We start from the raw sequence: 18,576 nt of genomic DNA on the forward strand, positions 1-18,576 counted from the left end.
TGTACGGTTGGTCCGGTCTTTATAGCCAGACTGTCTGCCATACCTGCAAAGAGTTGTATAGTTGTTGTTTTATTTTCTATCTTTGTGGTCGTTTGATTTTCCTCAACGGCCTTTGGTCTCCATCTCTTTTGCGGTGGTGGATACTGTGGATGCGTGTCATTGAATATTTTTTCCGCCTCCTTCTCCTAATTCTCCTTTGCTCTAAGGCGCTGTAATTTTCGCTTTTGCGATCGTGTCAATCCCGATGGGCACCATCGGGGCATGGAGTATTTTGGATCGGCTGTTTTGTTGACAGTCGTTCCTTTTTTTGTTTGTGTTGGCCGATTCACCAAAAGTTATTGGCCCTTCATTATTTTGTTGTACGACGACATCTGTCGTTTCTATTTTAATGATGTCTCCTTTTTTTCGTACTGTTGGAGGTTGTAGTTGTATGCCCCCTGCCGGATTAGTTAGCCTTTAGGGCCGAGTTGTTCGGCAATCTTGCTGGGCCTATGCTCGTGGACCAGATTGAGGGGCTCTCAATCGGTCTTGTACTGGAGGTGTCAACCTATTGAATACAGATGTTTGGGGTGCCCCCCAAACGGGGTGCTGTGGCATCCCAAATGGGTATGGTGGCATGCCCCACATTTGATTTGGGACATATGGTGGAGGTATGTTTGTGTATGGATATGGCATAGGTGGATATGGTGGTGGAGGTGTCCATGCACGTACGTTAGGTCTTAATTGAACATTATGACCTTCCATCCTTTCCGAGTGGTGTGGTGGTCCAATCGGCCTAACCTGTAGTCGCTCCTAGGTGGGTAAGCGAGGTCGCTTTGGTGGCCGGTCGCTGGGGTCAGCCTTCTTTTTCACATATTTAGACAATAATTGATCAAAAGTCGGGCTGGATTTTACCAACTGACCAGTTGCTTTGAACGTGTTAGTTTTCCACGTACCTATTTCTGGTCGTCGTGGTTTGAAGGTACGTGGTCGCCGTGGCTCTTCGGCGTTGCCGGACCGTCCGCTGGAACGCTCCGGACCGTCCGGTGATGTTATGGACCGACCGCGCCTGGGCACCAGACCATTCGTGATGCGTAGTATGGGTTTTCACGCATATCCCCTTGTCTGTGCTTGCCCTCAGTGCCGGAGTTTGTGATGGTCACTTTCAGTGTCTCTACCCCATCAGGAGTCTTCTCGGCCACCACTTTCCTGCAAGAGATTTTGTTGTTTCCATCGGCCTCCCGTGAGTTGCCGATGATGACTTCTTTGTCTTTGCCCTTATCGGCTGTGCTGGGCCGAATTAGGACCCTTTTGCCCTTGAAGTCATTCATATTCATTAGGAAGGGCTCCCTGTCCTCCTGAAATTTCAATCATCCCTCGTTAATGGCTGATTGGATTTGTTGTCGGAACACATTACAATCATTAGTGGCATGGGAAAATGAGTTGTGCCACTTGCAATATGCACGACGCTTTAGTTCGTCGGTGGGTGGAATGATATAATCAAACTTAATGTTACCATTTTTTAGTAATTCATCGAATATCTTATCACATTTGCCAACATTAAATGTAAACTTAATCTCCTCCTGCCGTTTCTTTTGAACTGGCTGCAAGGAGGAGCAAGCCGAAGATTTGGCCTGCTTAGGCCAAACTATTTTGGCAGTGTAAATTTCCTTTGGTTCACCATCCGAACTACTTTGATTGTGTTCTACTATATGGACATTATCATGAACCGTTTTGACTAGTTCTTTGCTTCGGCTTTCGCAAGCCGAAGCTCTCTGATGTAATTGTGCTAGCGTAAAGAACTGGATGCTTCTAATTTCTCTTTTAAATAATAGCGCAATCCATCAAAGGCTATTCCCGCCAGTTGTTTATCTGTTAAATGAATTTGAAAGCATCGGTTTCTCGTATCCCGGAATCTCCGGATGTAATCACTAATCGATTCATCCTTTTCTTGTCGTAGGGATACTAAGTCTACTAAATCTAGCTCATAATCGCCAGAGAAGAAATGTTCATGAAAATTTTGTTCTAAATCTCCCCACGACAAAATAGAATTAGGAGGGAGCGTGGCATACCATGTGAATGCAGTCCCTGTTAAAGATAATGAAAATAAACGTACACGGAATGCTTCGGTGTCGGCCAATTCTCCTAACTGTGCTAAGAACTGGTCTATGTGCTCACGCGTGCTCTTTTCTTGGTCACCCGAAATACTTGCGAATTCGGGTATTCTGGTCCCTTGTGGGTATGGGAGCTGGTCAAACTGGCTATCATAAGGTCTCCGATATGACTGCCCCCCGGGGACTATACTAACTCCAAGCTTATTTCGGAACGCCTCAGCTATTTCCTCCCTTACTATATCGATGGCAGCCAGTGGGAGACCACCTGCTCTTTGATCCAATATGGGTGAGTTTGTTTGGATGTTGGTATGTTATTTTCCTCTCCATTGGTTTGGGTTTTGCGGCGCGTTAATGTATGCCCTATGAGGTTCATAGGACTGGCCATTCCTTTCTGGCCTTCTAGGGGCCGGAAAGCACTCACTCTCACGGGTTTGATAGATTATATTATGGTGCTGGTGTGTCGTATGGTGAGATGGGGAGTCTAGCTAGGACGGATACGGAGTTGGATATCCATCCTCCTTAAAAAAACTCTGTGCCGGACCGTCCGGTTAAATACGCGGACCGTCCGGCCCCGTGAGCGGACTGTCCGGACATGTGGCCGGACTGTCCGACATTATATTTGGACTGTCTGGCGCCATACACAGACAGTACGAATGGGTTATCTAGGGTTTGCACGACATGTGGTGGCTTGGGTGCAGGTCTCGGTAATTCGCTTCTAAAAATGGGATCAGCCGCCGCTGGCCCGGACGGTCTGCGCCCACGTGCGAATGGTCCGGGCATGCGCAGATCAGCAAATTTATCACCGATGTGCGTGGGAGGCTGTCATTGCCCAGGGTACATGTCCATCGGCATCCCATAAAGGGGTTGTGACTGGTCGTGACAACATGTAGCCGATGAATTATGTGTGTATTCCCTCAATTCAACCTCGTGCGAAGGAAGATTTGCCATAGTAGACTTATCAAGCGCACACACTACCCTTTTATGATCATTTTGTATATCCCCTACGATACGTTACAAATGTTCTCGCTGTTCGTCTATGTAAGCTTTAAGAGATTGGAGTTCGTTGGTGTTACTTACATTGGGGGTAATCGTAGTAGATCGGAGCGAAGCCAGATCTGTCGCCCGTTGCCGAACGACTTTGTTGTTCCTGTCCACTTTGAAGTCGGCCAGGAACTTCGCCTTTGCTTTTTGGATCAGCTGCTCCTGATGCTCCTCGAACAAGCCAGATCTATATGAATTGAGTGGGATTGGACGAGTTTAAATTCCAAGCAAGTCAAACTTTTTTTTAATTTTTTCCAATCACATTTAATTCATATGTAATGAGAATAACCAAACTAGACCTTGCTGGGCCGTGTGAGCTAGATAGGCTACTTCTAGCACGCGCTCACTAGTTGATGCACCTCAAGTCTTCTGTGTCATGTCGGAGTGGCCAGCCGACAACCGTTACTGACCTGGCACAGGTTTTCTTCGCGATGAAATGATGGCTAAACTTTGGGTAGTTCCCTCCCAGGCACCCACCACACAACTCGCGCCCACGGCATCTGATCGGCGTCAAAACCCGACGGCCCAGCCCAACCCGTCTGCAGAAACCGTCAGCCCAGGCGCACCTTCCAGGTATGTCCAGTCGCGACCCTATGAAAAAAGGCAGAGCAGAGAGCCTAGAGCAAACTCACACACACCAACACCCAAGACACAAGACATCCCCGGAACACGAACAGCGAGAGGAACCCAAAGATGAGCGTGGAGATCCTGGATGGGAGCACGGTGCGGAGCTTCGTGGAGGACGAGCGCGCCTTCAACTCCACGGTGGACGGTCGCTTCGCCGCGCTGGACGCCGACCACGACGGCCTGCTCACCTACGCCGAGATGGCCGGGGAGCTCATGAGCCTACGCGTGCTGGAGAGGCACTTCGGCGTGGACGAGGCCGCGGTGGCGCTGGAGGAGCTCGGGGCGCTCTACCGCGGCCTGTTCGCACGGTTCGACAGGGACGGCAGCGGCAAGGTGGACCGGCACGAGTTCCGCGCGGAGATGAAGGAGGTGATGCTCGGCGTTGCCAACGGGCTCGGCTTCCTCCCCGTGCAGATGGTCATCGAGGAAGGCAGCTTCCTCAAGGTCGCCGTCGACAGGGAGCTCGGCCAGCTCGCCAAAGCTGCGTAAATGAAGCTCACTCACGCGCCCGGAATACTACCAGTATATACACTATTCGAGAGAGCGAGGAAATTTCGAACATAATGTATGGAGAATAAATTATACGAAGTATTATATAAAATTTCTCGAATAATATACATTGAGGATATTTTAGAGCTTCACGTCTTTGTAGTTCGTATAGAAAGACCTTGTATTCTTTAACTATTCAGTTTATTTACATAAGAGTAAAATAGTTATATTTATTTCCTTCAACCATCTCCTTAGACCAATCCTTATTTTTTTCCTCGAAAGGATAGCAAGAGGATTACCCAATATACTTAAAGAAAGAGAATCAGTACAACTTAACCAAAAACAGGGACTCCTGGTCTACAATGCCCTAACTACAACCATTTTAAAAGAGAGAAAGAAAGAAAAAAACCTAAAAACCCACCGTTAGAGAACTCTGATCAAAAGATAGAGAAAGCCGCACTGTATTATAAGACATGCTCCTTGATTAGATGGGCGACAATAAGTTGATCATTCCCATAATTTTGAAAAATTCTCCTATTTCTTTCTTTCTATATATTCCACAGAAAAATAGACCACTAGCATATAAAAAATCTTCTTCTTGGTTTATCAATTCTAAGTCTACACCTTCTTTATCATGTATGTATCTAACCATTTTGGTTTAGGTTTTCTAAGGAGTCGAGATTGGTCTATTGTAACAAAGTTAGCCATATGCTTTTTGAGTAACTACAATATTTACTTGGTTGCCATGCTAGCCGTTGCGCTCTAGTCACCAACAACTACTCAAAAGCCCACATGGTTTGATGATCAGAGATCATGAAGAGATACATGAATATGAGGAGGAATCTCCTTGCCTATCAACAACCACCGCCCCGACCCTTCCACCCGTGCCTAGACCTGAAAGTTTAGGCCGGACTGTTTTGGGCCGCCCGGGCATGGACCATAAAACGGGCTCAAAGCATGGCCCGGCATGAAATATATTGGGTCGTGCCAGCACGACATGTCGGTGGTTTGGGTCCGATCGTGCACCTGGGGTTGCCCCTCGAGGTGCTTTTTGGAGTAGGACGGTGTTACCGACTGTAGCTCGATGGTTCGTGCTAGATGCACGAGAGACAGTGAACAATTTTATACAGGTTCGGGCCGCTTTGAGAGGCGTAACACCCTATGTCCTGGTGTGGATCTTTTATGTGGTGGGTTACAAAAGAGTTCTCTAGTATGAAGGATGCTAGAGAGCTGAGTAGACGGCTAATGAGTGAGTTGTTGTTTGAGGGGGTGCCCCCTAGGCCTTATATAATCGACCATGGGGCGTTACATGTGGATATGATAACAACGTGTGCCTAAGTAATAGTGAACCGACTGAGCCTATATTCCTATAATCTCGCCGACTTATCATCATTCAGTTCCGATGTCTGAGGACACTTCACGGGAGAATCAGATCACTGTTGTGGATAGCGCTTGAATTCAGCGAACCACATGGGCTCGAGTCGATCCGATCTTATGCCGATGCATTCTGCCAGAGATTCCTCCCGTGGCCCACGAAGGGGTGGCCTTGCGAAATAATGGGCCCAAGGCCTTTTGCGAGGCCTTCTTGCCTTCTAGTGGTCCCGGGGATATGTGTCCCCCACAAGCCCCCAATCTTTGAGTTGATTTTGAAGTAATCGACCCAAAGATTCCAGATCCAGCTTGCAGTTTTGAAATATGCCTGTCGAGTCGTTGCTTCTGAACTCTGAGTAATTCGGCAAAAACGATCTTCTGTTATCCTCTCTTGACATTATTGAACGGTCTTCGCTTTATTCTTCAGAAATCAGTGCTATGCCTCTGGCTTATGCTTTAGAGATCAGCATTCTGTTCTCAGGAGTTTAGGATTGCGGAGGTGCACCCAATGGGTGTAGCCCCTGAGCTTTGAGTGGATTACTAAAAATAATCCACTCGAAGGTCTTCATCTCATGCTTTTTTAGAAGTCATTGTTTTTGTCTTCGACACATGCTTTAGAAATAAGCATTTTGTCGTCAGTTCATGCTTTAGAGGTCAGCATTCTGTCTTTTGGAATTAATGATTCATTAGGTGCACCGGAGGTGCACCCAATGGGTGTAGCCCCCAAGCTTTGAGTGAATTACTGAAAATAATCCACTCAAAGGTCTTCATCTCATGCCCTTAGAAATCATCATCTCATCTTCTTTTCATGCCTTAGAATTCAGCATTATATCATCAGTTTATGCTTTAGAGATTAGCAACACGGTCTGCCCATGTCTTGTTAGGTTTGAAATTTACTAGATCGGCGACAGATTGGACGTCTGGTAGATGGCTCTTGGCTGGTCTTCATTTCGCTTTGTGCTTCAATGCTTCTGTTTATTAGACTTGTACTTCAACAGCTATTTTTGGCTTTCCTCCAATCTCTATCGATATCTTCCTTCTTTCTTGATACATTCATTGCGTATATTGTATGGATGTGACTGCTTGGGAAAATCTATTGAAAATTCCTGGACGTCCCCCCCAATGGGTGTAGGCAAAGGACGGCTTGGTGTGCTGAGCGTTTAGCAAACTGCCCTTGAGTAGTAACTTGATGTGACCGTGGGGTGTAATCATATCGTCCAAGCAGTTGACTTCAGTCCCAATGGGTGTCGTATTACGTGAAACGACATCTATCGCCTGACTTGTTTCCAAACGATTTGAATGGCTTATTGAATATTTGCGACTATTCAGTGACCGTGGTAGGAGATGAGCGGTTGCCTTCTGCCTCTATAAATAGAGTGCTTGCTTCACTGGTGTCTTCACACATCTCTCTGCCGTTTGTTGCTTATTCTCCTATTCTCTCTTCTCTTCTACTCAACCATGGGCAAGAGCAAGAAGGGCGGAAGTTCGTCGCACCACTCCGGCCACAAGCGGAAGCGCGAGCCGAGTCCCCCCTCGGAGGACTTCGGCAACTCCGAGTACTCGGAGGAGGAGTTTTCCTCCGAGTCCGAGGGGTCGCCGGTCTACACCTCTCCCCCGGCGTCGTCCAATGACTCAGACGATTCCCAGGGGATCGCTGCTGAGGTGTGGACATACATCCGGACCGTCGAGCGCTCCGGGCTCGAGGGCTTGGATGAGTCGGAGGTCTCCTCGGACGAGGAGAACTCCTCTGACTCGTCCGAGGAGGAGAGCAGCGGTGACGGTGACGATGAGGGCGACGGCGACGACGGAGGCGACGGTGACGGCGGCAAGGGCGACGACAAGGGTGATGGCGACGGTGGCGGCGACAAGGGCGACGGTGGCAGCAGCAAGGCCAGTGGCAAGGCGCCACTGGTTTAAATATTAGTATAGATAAATAGTAGTAGAAGTAGTATTAGTATTAGTGGAATAATGTAGTAGTAGTTAGTAGTATAGTGTAGTGTAGGTAGTGTAGTGATGTAGTAATGTAATGTAGCAAAAAAGGGGAAGAAGGTCGACTCATAATGAGTTGGTCTTCGAGTTTGTGGAAGAACTTCCCTTTTATATAAGAAAATTTCGGCTTGTTCTACGTATATCTTTCACTTTTTCATAGTTCCTTTATAGTCAATCGACAGCTTGTATTCATGCCCAACGCAGTCATTGTTCTTAGAGATAACGCTCGAGTAACGACTTGTAATTGCTGAGTCGTATTTGATTCTGCCTGCATTTACGTAGAGAAAATGGCTGAGTTACTGTTGGTGTCTTTAGAGGTAACAGCCAAATTATGCTAGATCACGTCAGTGTTTTAGAGGTAACAACCAAGCTATGCTGGGCCACGCTGGCGTTTTAGAAGTAACAGCCAAGTGGTGCTTGGCGACGTCAGCGTTTTAGAGGTAACAACTGAGTCATGCTTGGCGACGTCAGCGTTTTAGAGGTAATAGCCGAGTCATGCTGGGCCACATCGGCGTTTTAGAAGTAACAGCCGGGTGGTACTTGGCGATGTTAGCGTTTTAGAGGTAACAGCCGAGTCATGCTGGGCCATGTCGGCGTTTCAGAGGTAACAACTGAGTTATGCCATGAAATCTTGTTTTTTTCGAGTGATGACTCAACACTTTTTAGAAACGGTGTCTGACCCGAAAAAACCCCATTTATATCACGTCGTGGCACGCCTCTGTGTTCTGAGCCCTAACCTCACCTTTTGCCTCCAAACATTCCTCTATTTCCCTTTGATTTCGCTTCCATTCAATCCACCGACGAGATTGCGATGGCGCCCAAGCGGAAGAACCAAAATTCTGGTGCGGTGGTCATTCCTCCTATCGACCCTAACAGCCAGTTGCTTTCGCAGGTAACCATATGTCTGTTGTTTCGGAATCGGATCTCCTCCACCTTGTCGATGTTGGAGTTCTTCCTCCGAAACAGCTTTGTTCTTGGCGGATTTGTCGTGGGGTTACTGTCTCGACAGAGGATACCCACGAGTCTGTTGTTTACACCCCTTTTCTTATCCACGGCCTAGCTCTTCCCATTTCTCCCTTCTTTCGTGGTCTCCTTGACTTTTATGATCTGAACCTGACTCATCTGAATCCCAATTCCATTCTGCAAATTTCTATCTTTGTTCATCTGTGCAAGGCCTACCTCAGAATTCTTCCTCACTTCGGTTTGTGGAAGTACTTGTATCGCTGTCGTCCTGGGATGACTGGGGGGCAGCACCAGCTCATGGGTGGTGCGAGTTTGGAGATTCTCCGTGGGAGGAAAATCGAATACCTTGATATCCCACTTAAGGACATCATTAAAGGATGGTGTTTAGAGTGGTTTATTGTAGAAAACCATGGCAAGTCCCTCCCCCCTCAGTCAGGGAGACAGCCAGATGTGTGCACTCCAAGTTGGATTGAGTCTCCTACTGCCTTGGAAGTAACAGAAGCCAAGGTTCTGCTTGCTGAAATTTGTTTGCTGAAGGAGAGAGGTTTGACCGTCGAGGCTGTGGTTGCTAACTTTATTTTTAAGAATATTCAGCCCCTGAAGGACAGAGCATACCCAGCTTACTTACACAGTGGTGTCGCTGACTCAACCCGGGTTACCAATAGGAGGATTCCTACTGAGGATTTGATGAGCCGACTAGAGATGATCTTGAGAGGCAAGGTATCAAATATTGGTGCTCCTGTTGCATATTCTGTTGGAATCTGCCACCTTCCAAGTCCTTTTTCAATTTTGTGTCCAATCCTCCTACTGGTGATAGTGGTCTGGGTCTTAGAGTGCGACCCACTCCCGAAGATATTGATGTCCTGGTTGCTTCACTTGGTGATCTTCCTAATGATGAGAAGCAAGTTCATTTTGAGATGCCAACGAGTCTAGGTGATGCAAAGATAAGTGCTATGCTTGATATGTTGGCTGGGGAATCTTCTGACTTGGCCCCTACTGAAACAATGGTTGTTGCAATTATACCAGAGCTTGAAAAAGCAGTGGACACCCGAAAGCCTAAGGGTACTCGTCCAAAGCGTCTTCGCTAGGTCAGTCGTCCAACTGCACCTGCCGAAGGGAAGAAGAAGAAAAAGAGACGGCTTCGGCGATTATCGTGCTTGGACCAGGATGCTAGCCCTTCTGCTCCTGTTGCTGAAGAAGTACTGGCGGAGATCTTTACTAGAGTTGATCCCACTGGTGGTGTGCCTGTTGAAACTGAACCCAATGGGTGTGACCGTGCACCAGTTGACCCCAATGGGTGTGGCCCTGCTGATGCTGATCCCAATGGGTGTGTTCCTGATGAAGCTGATCCCAATGGGTGTGATCTTATTGAAGCTGAACCCAATGGGTATGACCCTGCGCTGTCTGTTGTCCGTATTGTTGACGAGGACGAAGAAGAAGAAGAAGTCCCACTAATTCGGAAGAATAGTCGGCGTTACAGAGGCAGTGGGGGGATAGCGATATTCCTTCTCCAGCTCTGTTTGCTCTTGTTAGCCTGCAAGAATTATCCATAACAGATTTTGATCAGGCTCTTGAGGATGTCGTTCCTGAGGCTATGCTGTCAGAGCCAACTGATGGTGATATGATGGACGTCTCCTCTGACACTCTAGATGTGGGATTAGAGGTATCCCGGGCAGCATCTCGCGCATCGTCGACCTTGGAAGGCGGTCTTCGGTGCCAAGAGGTTGGTCAAGATTGTTTAACTCCCATGGAGGTGACTGAGAATCCTTCAGCCTTAGAGGTAGCTATTACAGAGAACCCAGCCCCCAAGGGTGGTGCTGGCGGTTACCCAGCCCCCGAGGGTGTCGCCGGTAATGATCCGGCTCGGGTGGGTAGCGCAAGCTACAACCCAGCCCCGAGGGTGTTGCCAGTAGTGATTTGGCTCTGATGGGCAGTGCGAGCTGCAACCCAACCCCGAGGGTGTTTGAGCGAGCTCTCCTTCTCATACCTCCATGGATGTCCACGTCGGGTCGTCTCCACCTCATTCTAATGGGGTGATAGCGGTGCATACTTCTCTAGCTTCAAGTGAGGGAGTCGCCTTAGAGGTCGGCGCACCAGATGCCAGAATTCTGATATCTGCTAGTGGAGCTGAATCCCGGGTTTAGGGTTTAGGGTTTAGGGTTTAGGGTTTAGGGTTTTAGGGTTTAGGGTTTAGGGTTTAGGGTTTAGGGTTTAGGGGTGATAGCGGTGCATACTTCTCTAGCTTCAAGTGAGGGAGTCGCCTTAGAGGTCGGTGCACCAGATGCCAGAATTCTGATATCTGCTAGTGGAGCTGAATCAACCCCCAACGATACTCTTCAGATTGTCCCAGTTGATATTCCTTCGTCGAGCTACAACCCAGCTTCTCATGACTTGGGATTGCCTTCATTCTTTTCTAATCTTTAGGTAACTTGGCTTTTTCTGTTCTGTCAATACTCCTGGCAAATCACTTTCTTTGTACTCATTTGTTTTTAATGTCAGGCTTTGGTCGACGGGATGGCTGGTCAATTGAGATCACATGGTGCCGCTATCCCAGAAGGAGCTCTGTCTCTGACGCAGTGGAATCTGTTGCTGCTTCAGAAGCAGATATCTGATTTGAAAATGTCAAATTCTGGTTGGTGTCTTTGTTTCTTCCCTGGCTGATTGATTAGTCTATTTTTAACTGTGTATCCTTCTTCGACTTCTTTTTGTTAGATATGACCCGGCGGTACTCTGAGCTCGAGGAGAAACATCTTCAGTATCAAGTCGACTCAACCCGGGGGTACTCTGAGCTTGAGGGGAAGTATTCGCAAGGTCAGATCGACCTGGCCCGGGTTTCTGCTTCTTTAGACAATGCAAATTCTTTGAATTCCTCTCTTAGTGCTCAGCTTGACTCTGAAAGGGCGGCTAACGAGGTAAGCTTACTTGACTGGATCTGCTGTGACTTTACTGCTTACTGGATACTTGAGAGCTGATTCTTGTCTATAGGAGGTGAAATGGGCACTTGCGGCTTCTCGCGATAATCTTGATAGGTTGTATCGTGACGCCAGCAATTCTCTGACCATCTTGGAGAGGAGCCACCACTTTACCATGGCAGATCTGGATCATCATCGTCATGAGCTGCAAGTATCCCAAGATAAGATCCTGCGTCTTAGGCAGTTCATGTCGAGCAAAGACTCCATCATCAAGGATCTGCGCACCTCCAAGAAATCAGTCGCCAGGAGCTAGAGGCCACTCGACTGGCTACCAAAGTTGCAGAAGACAATTCCACCATTCTGAAGGCTCAGCACGACAAGACTATGGACAAAGCCATTCGCACGGAGCGGATCTTGATGAGAAGGCCGGGTGTAGTTGTTCCTGATGATATAGTTGTCGATGTCAAAGCTGCTCCTGATGCTTCGAGTCGCCCTTCCTCCTTGATTGCTCCTGCGAAAGACATTGCCAAGTAGAAGATATTGAATACATTTGTGAACTATATGTGAGTGTGATCAATGTGATCGAATATTTAGTTAGAACATGTTTTTGACGATGAAAGCTATAACATTTTGTTTCTGTTGTTAGAATTCAACAGTTGTCATGAACGTTTGCAGAAATGAGTGCAACGCACTGGTTTTGAAATTTTTTCCTAATTTGTGCCAATTGTTTAGCTTAGCAAGGCATAGTGGTCGCCCTATGTCGAGTAAGCGTGAGCATGTTGCACCGTCTTGAGTCATTGCTGACTTAAGCCGATTGCTCTGTTAGTAGGGTATAGTGGTCAACCTAAATTGAGTAAGCGTGAGCATGTTGCACCGTCTTAAGTCGCTGCCGACTTAAGCCGATTGCTCCGTTAGTAGGGTATAGTGGTCACCCTAAATTGAGTAAGCGCGAGCATGTTGCACCGTCTTAAGTCACTGCCGACTTAAGTCGATTGCTCTTGTTAGTAGGGTATAGTGGTCACCCTAAATTGAGTAAGCGCGAGCATGTTGCACCGTCTTAAGTCACTGCCGACTTAAGCCGATTGCTCTTGTTAGTAGGGTATAGTGGTCACCCTATGCCGAGTAAGCGTGAGCATGTTGCACCGTCTTAAGTCGCTGCCGACTTAAGCCGATTGCTCCGTTACTAGGGTATAGTGGTCACCCTAAATTCAGTAAGCGCGCGCATGTTGCACCGTCTTAAGTCACTGCCGACTTAAGCCGATTGCTCTTGTTATTAGGGTATAGTGGTCACCCTAAATTGAGTAAGCGCGAGCATGTTGCACCATCTTAAGTCACTGCCGACTTAAGCCGATTGCTCTTGTTAGTAGGGTATAGTGGTCACCCTAAGCCGAGTAAGCTCGAGCATGTTGCACCGTCTTAAGTCGTTGCCGACTTAATCCGATTGCTCCGTTAGTAGGGTATAGTGGTCACCCTAAATTGAGTAAGCGTGAGCATGTTGCACCGTCTTAAGTCACTACCGACATAAGCCAATTGCTCCATTAGTAGGGTATAGTGGTCACCCTATGCCGAGTAAGCGTGCTGATAAACAGTTCGAGTGCTCTTGAGAATGAAATCTTTTTATTAACGATGTATTTTCCAATTACAGAATACAATGTTGCCCCGATAGCTTTTTGAGATCTTGCTAAGGGTAAAACTTCCTGAGATGCTCTATATTCCATGAATTCCCTACTTCCGTGCCATCCATTTGAGTAAGTCGATATGATCCTGGCCGAGTGACCTCCGCTACTACAAATGGACCTTCCCATAGTGGTGACAATTTGTGCCGTCCTTCCCCCGTTAGAATTTGGCGACAGACCAAGTCTCCCACTACGAAGGATCGATGTCGTACAACTTTATCATGATAGCGCCTCAGGGTTTGCTGGTATCTAGCTGACTAAATTACTGTATTCACTCGCTCTTCTTCCAATACGTCAGTATCCTCTAGTCTGGTAACTTCTGCCTCAGCTATGTTTTCGAAGACCAGTCTTGGTGCTCCAAACCAGAGGTCGGCAGGTAGCACTGCCTCCAAACCATAAACCATGAAGAAATGGGTATTTCCATGGAGAGCTCGACTAGGTTGAGTTCTTAGGCTCCAAACAACATACGACAACTCTCTAATCCATTTTCCCACGAACTTTTCATTCTTGTCAAACACTTTCTTCCTTAGTACTTCCAGTATCATTCCATTAGCCCTTTCTACCTGACCATTGGCTCTTGGATGTGCCACTGACGCATATTTGATCTGGATGCTCCGTTGTTCACAGAAATCAAAGAATTCAGAGCTAGTGAAATTGGATCCCAGGTTGGTTATGATGTTATTCGATATCCCAAACCTGAATATTATATCTTGTATGAATTCCACTGCCTTGGCTGAAGTTAGAGAAGCAATGGGTTTGTATTCTATCCATTTAGTGAATTTGTCAATGGCAACCAACACGTGAGTGTAGCCTCCCTGAGCTTTCTTGAAGGGTCCAATCATGTCTAGTCCCCAGCACACAAATGGCCATGTTACTGGTATAGTCTACAGTTGCTGTGCGGGTAAATGCTGTTGCTTTGATAAGAATTGGCAAGCTTCACACCTCTAGACTAACTCGGCTACATCAATCTTTGCTGTTGGCCAGTAGAAAACAGACCTGAAGACCTTCCCGACTAGAGTTTTGGATGCTGCGTGTATCCCACACTGTCCGGCATGGATCTCATCTAACAGTTGCTTCCCAGTAACCGAAGGAATGCACTTCATGAGGACTCCTGCTGCGCCCCTTCTATACAGTGCATCCCCAATGAGGGTGTAGTGGGCTGACTGCCTCGCGATGCGTTCTGCTGCGGCTTTATCATCCTGTTCCTCTTTGTTCTTTATATACTTGATGATAGGTTCCCTCCAGTCATTAGAGTCTGACTCTGGCTGGCTCAAAACATTGCATTCTTCTGCTTGATCTGAGGAAATGCTCGGGCGTGGTACCTCTTGGATGAAAACTCCAGGTGGGACTTGAGTCCGACTGGACCCTAGTTTTGACAATGCGTCTACTACAGCATTGCGATCTCTTTCCACATGATGAAACTCCAGCCCTTCAAATTTGTCTTCCAATTTTCGGATGACTGTGCAGTACTTGCCCATAGAGTCATTCGAGCAATCCCATTCTTTATTTATCTGACTTATGACCACTAGTGAATCTCTGTATACCATCAACCTCCTGATACCCAATGATATGGCAATGTTCAATCTGTGGATCAAAGCTTCGTATTCTGCTGCATTATTGGATGCTGAGAATAACAACTGAAGAGCATATTTGAGTTGTTCACCTCCGGGCAATGAAGAGGATCCCTGCGCCTACTCCCTGCAGCTTCAGCGAGCCATCGAAATACATCTGCCATACTTCTATAGTCTCTGGGTTATCTGGTACTTGTTACTTGGTCCACTCTGATACGAAGTCGACTAGCGCTTGGGTCTTTATTGCAGTATGAGGCCAAAACTCGATGTCGTGAGCTCCCAGCTCGTAGGCCCACTTGGCTATCCTTCCAATGGCTTCTTTGTTGTGGAGAATATCCCCTATTGGAAACCCGGTGACTACTATGACTTTGTGGTCATCAAAGTAGTGACGGAGCTTGCATGCAGTTAGAAGTACTGCATACAATAGTTTTTGAACTTGAGGATACTTCTTTTTTGAGGGTCCCAGAACTTCAATGATGAAATAGATGGGGTGTTGTACTGGATATGCATGTCCTTCCTCTACTCGCTCGACTACCAACATGGTGCTCACCACGTGAATCATGCAAGAGATGTACAACAGCAGATCTTCGGCCGGCTGATTTGGCGTGGCTCGGCGTGGCGGCTTTAACACTGGCGGTGTAGTCAGGAACTTCTTCAGTGCATCAAGGGCTTCCTGAGCTTCTGAGGTCCACTACAACTTGTTCACCTTCTTGAGCAATTTGTAGAATGGTAGGCCTTTTTCTCCTAACCTTGATATGAACCTGCTTAAAGCTGCCATGCATCCAGTAAGCCTTTGCACTTTCTTCTGCGATCGTGGTGCTTCCATCCTCATAATAGCCTCGATCTTTTCCGGGTTAGCTTCAATTCCTCGGTGGCTGACAATGAATCCGAGCAACTTCCCAGCTGGCACTCCAAAGACACATTTTTCTGGAATGAGCTTCCACCGATATCGCCTCAGACTGTTGAAGACTACCTATAAATCTTCAATGAAGTTTTCTGAATTTTCTGTCTTAATCACCACATCATCAACATAAGCTTCCACTCACTTGCCCTAATGATTGGCTAAGCATGTTTGAATAGCTCTCTGGTAAGTCGCTCCAGCATTCTTGAGGCCGAACGACATGGAGGTATAGCAGAAGGCTCCAAACGGAGTAATGAATGTTGTTTTTCCTTGTCTTCTTTTGCCAGGATGATTTGATGGTATCTCGAATAGCAATCCAAGAATTACAGTATAGAGCATCCAGCGGTTGAATCTACCACCTGATTTATTCTAGGAAGTCCGAAGGGATCCTTCGGACAGTGTTTGTTGAGATCTGTATAGTCGACGCACATGCGCCAATCCACTTTATTCTTTATGAGTACAAGAACAGGATTTGCTAACCACTTAGGATGCATTACTTCTCTAATGAACCTTGCTGTGACTAAGCGAGCTAGCTCGGCACGAATAGCTTCTCTCTCGTCGGGCGTGAAATGACGCAACTTTTGTCGGATCGGCCTCGCCTGGGGATAGACCTTCAGTTTGTGCTCGGCCAGCTCTCTCGGGACTCCCGGTATATCCGCAGGATGCCATGCGAATACGTCTCGGTTATCTTGCAGAAACTGGACGAGCGTGCCTTCCTATTTGTCATCCAGGCTGGAGCTGATGATGCCAGTCTTGCGTTCGTCTGCGAACCCATGGTTGATTCTCTTCGTTTCTTCAGTCGGCCACATAGAGGTCGTGGCTTGAGCTTCATTTGCAGGTATCGCAAGGTCCTCCTCAGGCTTTGAGTTCGCCTGTGCGGAAGAAGTCGTCGATGGTTTGGTGGTGAGGGCCGCCTGAATGGCCACTTGGAAGCACTCCGCGGCGCCTTGGAAGTCAGCGCGCACGGTGATGATTCCTTGTGGTCCTGGCATCTTCAATATCATGTATGTATAGTGCGGAATGGCCATGAATTTCACCAATCCCGGCCTACTGATGATGGCGTTGTATCCGCAGTCGAAGCTTGCTACCTCGAACCTCAGGAACTCGGTTCTGTAGTTTTCCAGAGTTCCGAAGTTGACGGGCATGTAGATGTGTCCGAGTGGGTACTCCCCTTCAGTCGGCACAATGCCGAAGAAAGGAGTGTCTGACTTGTGGAGCTCTTTGAGTGCGACTCCCAAGCCTAGGAGTGTCCGGGGGAAGGTGACGTTGATGCTGCTTCCCCCGTCCACTAGCACCTTCTTTACCCTGCTCTCTCGGATCACCGGATCGACGAGGAGTGGGTATTTGCCCGGATGATCGAAGTTAAGCCATTGATCCACCCGAGTGAAGGTGATCGGGTGTTCGCACTACACGACGGTTGATCTTTAGCGACCCTTATTTGGGACCGACGGTTGGTCACTAAAAGTTATAGACCGACGGTTGGTCGCTAAATGCGTTTATAGCGACGGTCTGTGGGTCGCTAAAAGTCTAGAAATTTAACGACTTATGGTCGGTCGCTATAGAGGTAAGTGTGTGACTGATGGTGGGTCGCTATAGGGGTACGTGATTTTTGTGTTTCTTATTTACTCACCAAATCCCATCTAAAGGCCTACTAAACAAACAAACGAAACCCTATTCCACGCGCGCAGTCGCCGTCACTTCTCCCATGGCCGCCCCTCCCTCAGCCGTGGCGGGTGCCGCCGCCACCTCACCCTTGGTGCTCGCCGAGCTCGCCCTCAGCCCTGTCGTGCCCCTGCGCTTGGTCCTCATTGGTTCCAGGAGAGGTCGGTGTCGTGCGCGGAGAGGGGCGGCACGTTCGGCGGCGGGGCGGCGGTGGACGTCCGGAGCTACAACGCCTCCTACGCGAGGCTCCAGCCGCGGCCGCCGACGTCCAGGGTGCAGCGCGCCAGGAGCGTGAGCGCGTGGACGCGCCCGGCGCCGCCGCCCGTGCAGTCGCAGTGCCTCCCCACCGCCCTCCACGCCCGGCCGGCGACGTCCCGTTCCAGATCCAGGTATGCATCCTTCCCTCCGCCGCAAACGGCGTCTCTTCCCTCCATTCCTTCCCCGTTGGCAGGCGCCCGCATCCCCTCCCTACGCTTGACGCCTCTGGCGTGGAGTGGATATCCGAACGGGGTTCTATGTTCCCTTCCAGTCATCTTCGCCTTTCGGCTGGTTTGGATTGGTATTGGATGGTTTTGCTTGTTCATTACGTTTCGGCCTGCGGAATCCCCTCTTTGATGTGAGCGCTGGTCGCTGGAATCCAAACCTTCGCGTACCTCTCCAATCAATCGTTCAATGTAGCTGCAGCACAAGATGCTGGATATGAGAAATTTTTGGTTGATAGATAGACCCTAAAGCCAGGAAAGGTAGCGCCATTTAGATCTGGGCATAAAACCCGAGCCCAAAGCCCTAAACCCGAAATACCCGAACCCGTACCCGTTTAACCCGAAGCCCGTTACCCGAACAAATCCAGCGGGTAACAAAACTGAATACCCGAACTAAGTTCGGGCCTAATCGGGTAGTAACCCGCGATACCCGAAGTACCCATTCTACCCGAAATACCTAGCAACGTCTATTCAGGCACCAGGCCAAGCGCTAGGCAACAGGACACAGCCCACGGGCCACGACCCAATTAGCCAACTACGAAACCTAGCAACCCTAGCTCTCCCTGTCCAGCGGCGGCTGTGGGCTGCAGCTCTCTCCCAGTCTCCCTGTCCCTATCCAGCGGCGGCCGGCGGCTGTGGCTCTCTCCCTGTCTCCACTCTCCAGCGCAAGAAGCAAGACAGTCGCGGGGGGCGCCGTTCGCAGAGCCGGAGCCGGAGACGGCGACAGCGGCAGCCCCATCGTCGTCACCGATGCCAAGCAGGAGGTCACCGTCTCGCAGTTCGTCGCACAGCTAGGTTC

At 48.5% G+C, this 18,576-nt stretch overlaps 1 protein-coding gene across 1 annotated transcript; it reads left to right on the plus strand.

Annotated features, from left to right (window-relative positions):
- The first annotated feature begins 3,827 nt into the window (after nucleotides 1–3,827).
- On the plus strand, nucleotides 3,828–4,250 carry LOC103641824 (uncharacterized). The gene has a single exon (XM_008665151.1). It carries the CDS (start codon nucleotides 3,828–3,830, stop codon nucleotides 4,248–4,250), a length of 423 nt encoding a protein of 140 aa, XP_008663373.1.
- The last annotated feature ends 14,326 nt before the right edge of the window (nucleotides 4,251–18,576 follow it).

The sequence above is a fragment of the Zea mays genome, chromosome 1, assembly GCF_902167145.1.
Source record: "Zea mays cultivar B73 chromosome 1, Zm-B73-REFERENCE-NAM-5.0, whole genome shotgun sequence".
NCBI classification, from domain to species: domain Eukaryota; kingdom Viridiplantae; phylum Streptophyta; class Magnoliopsida; order Poales; family Poaceae; genus Zea; species Zea mays.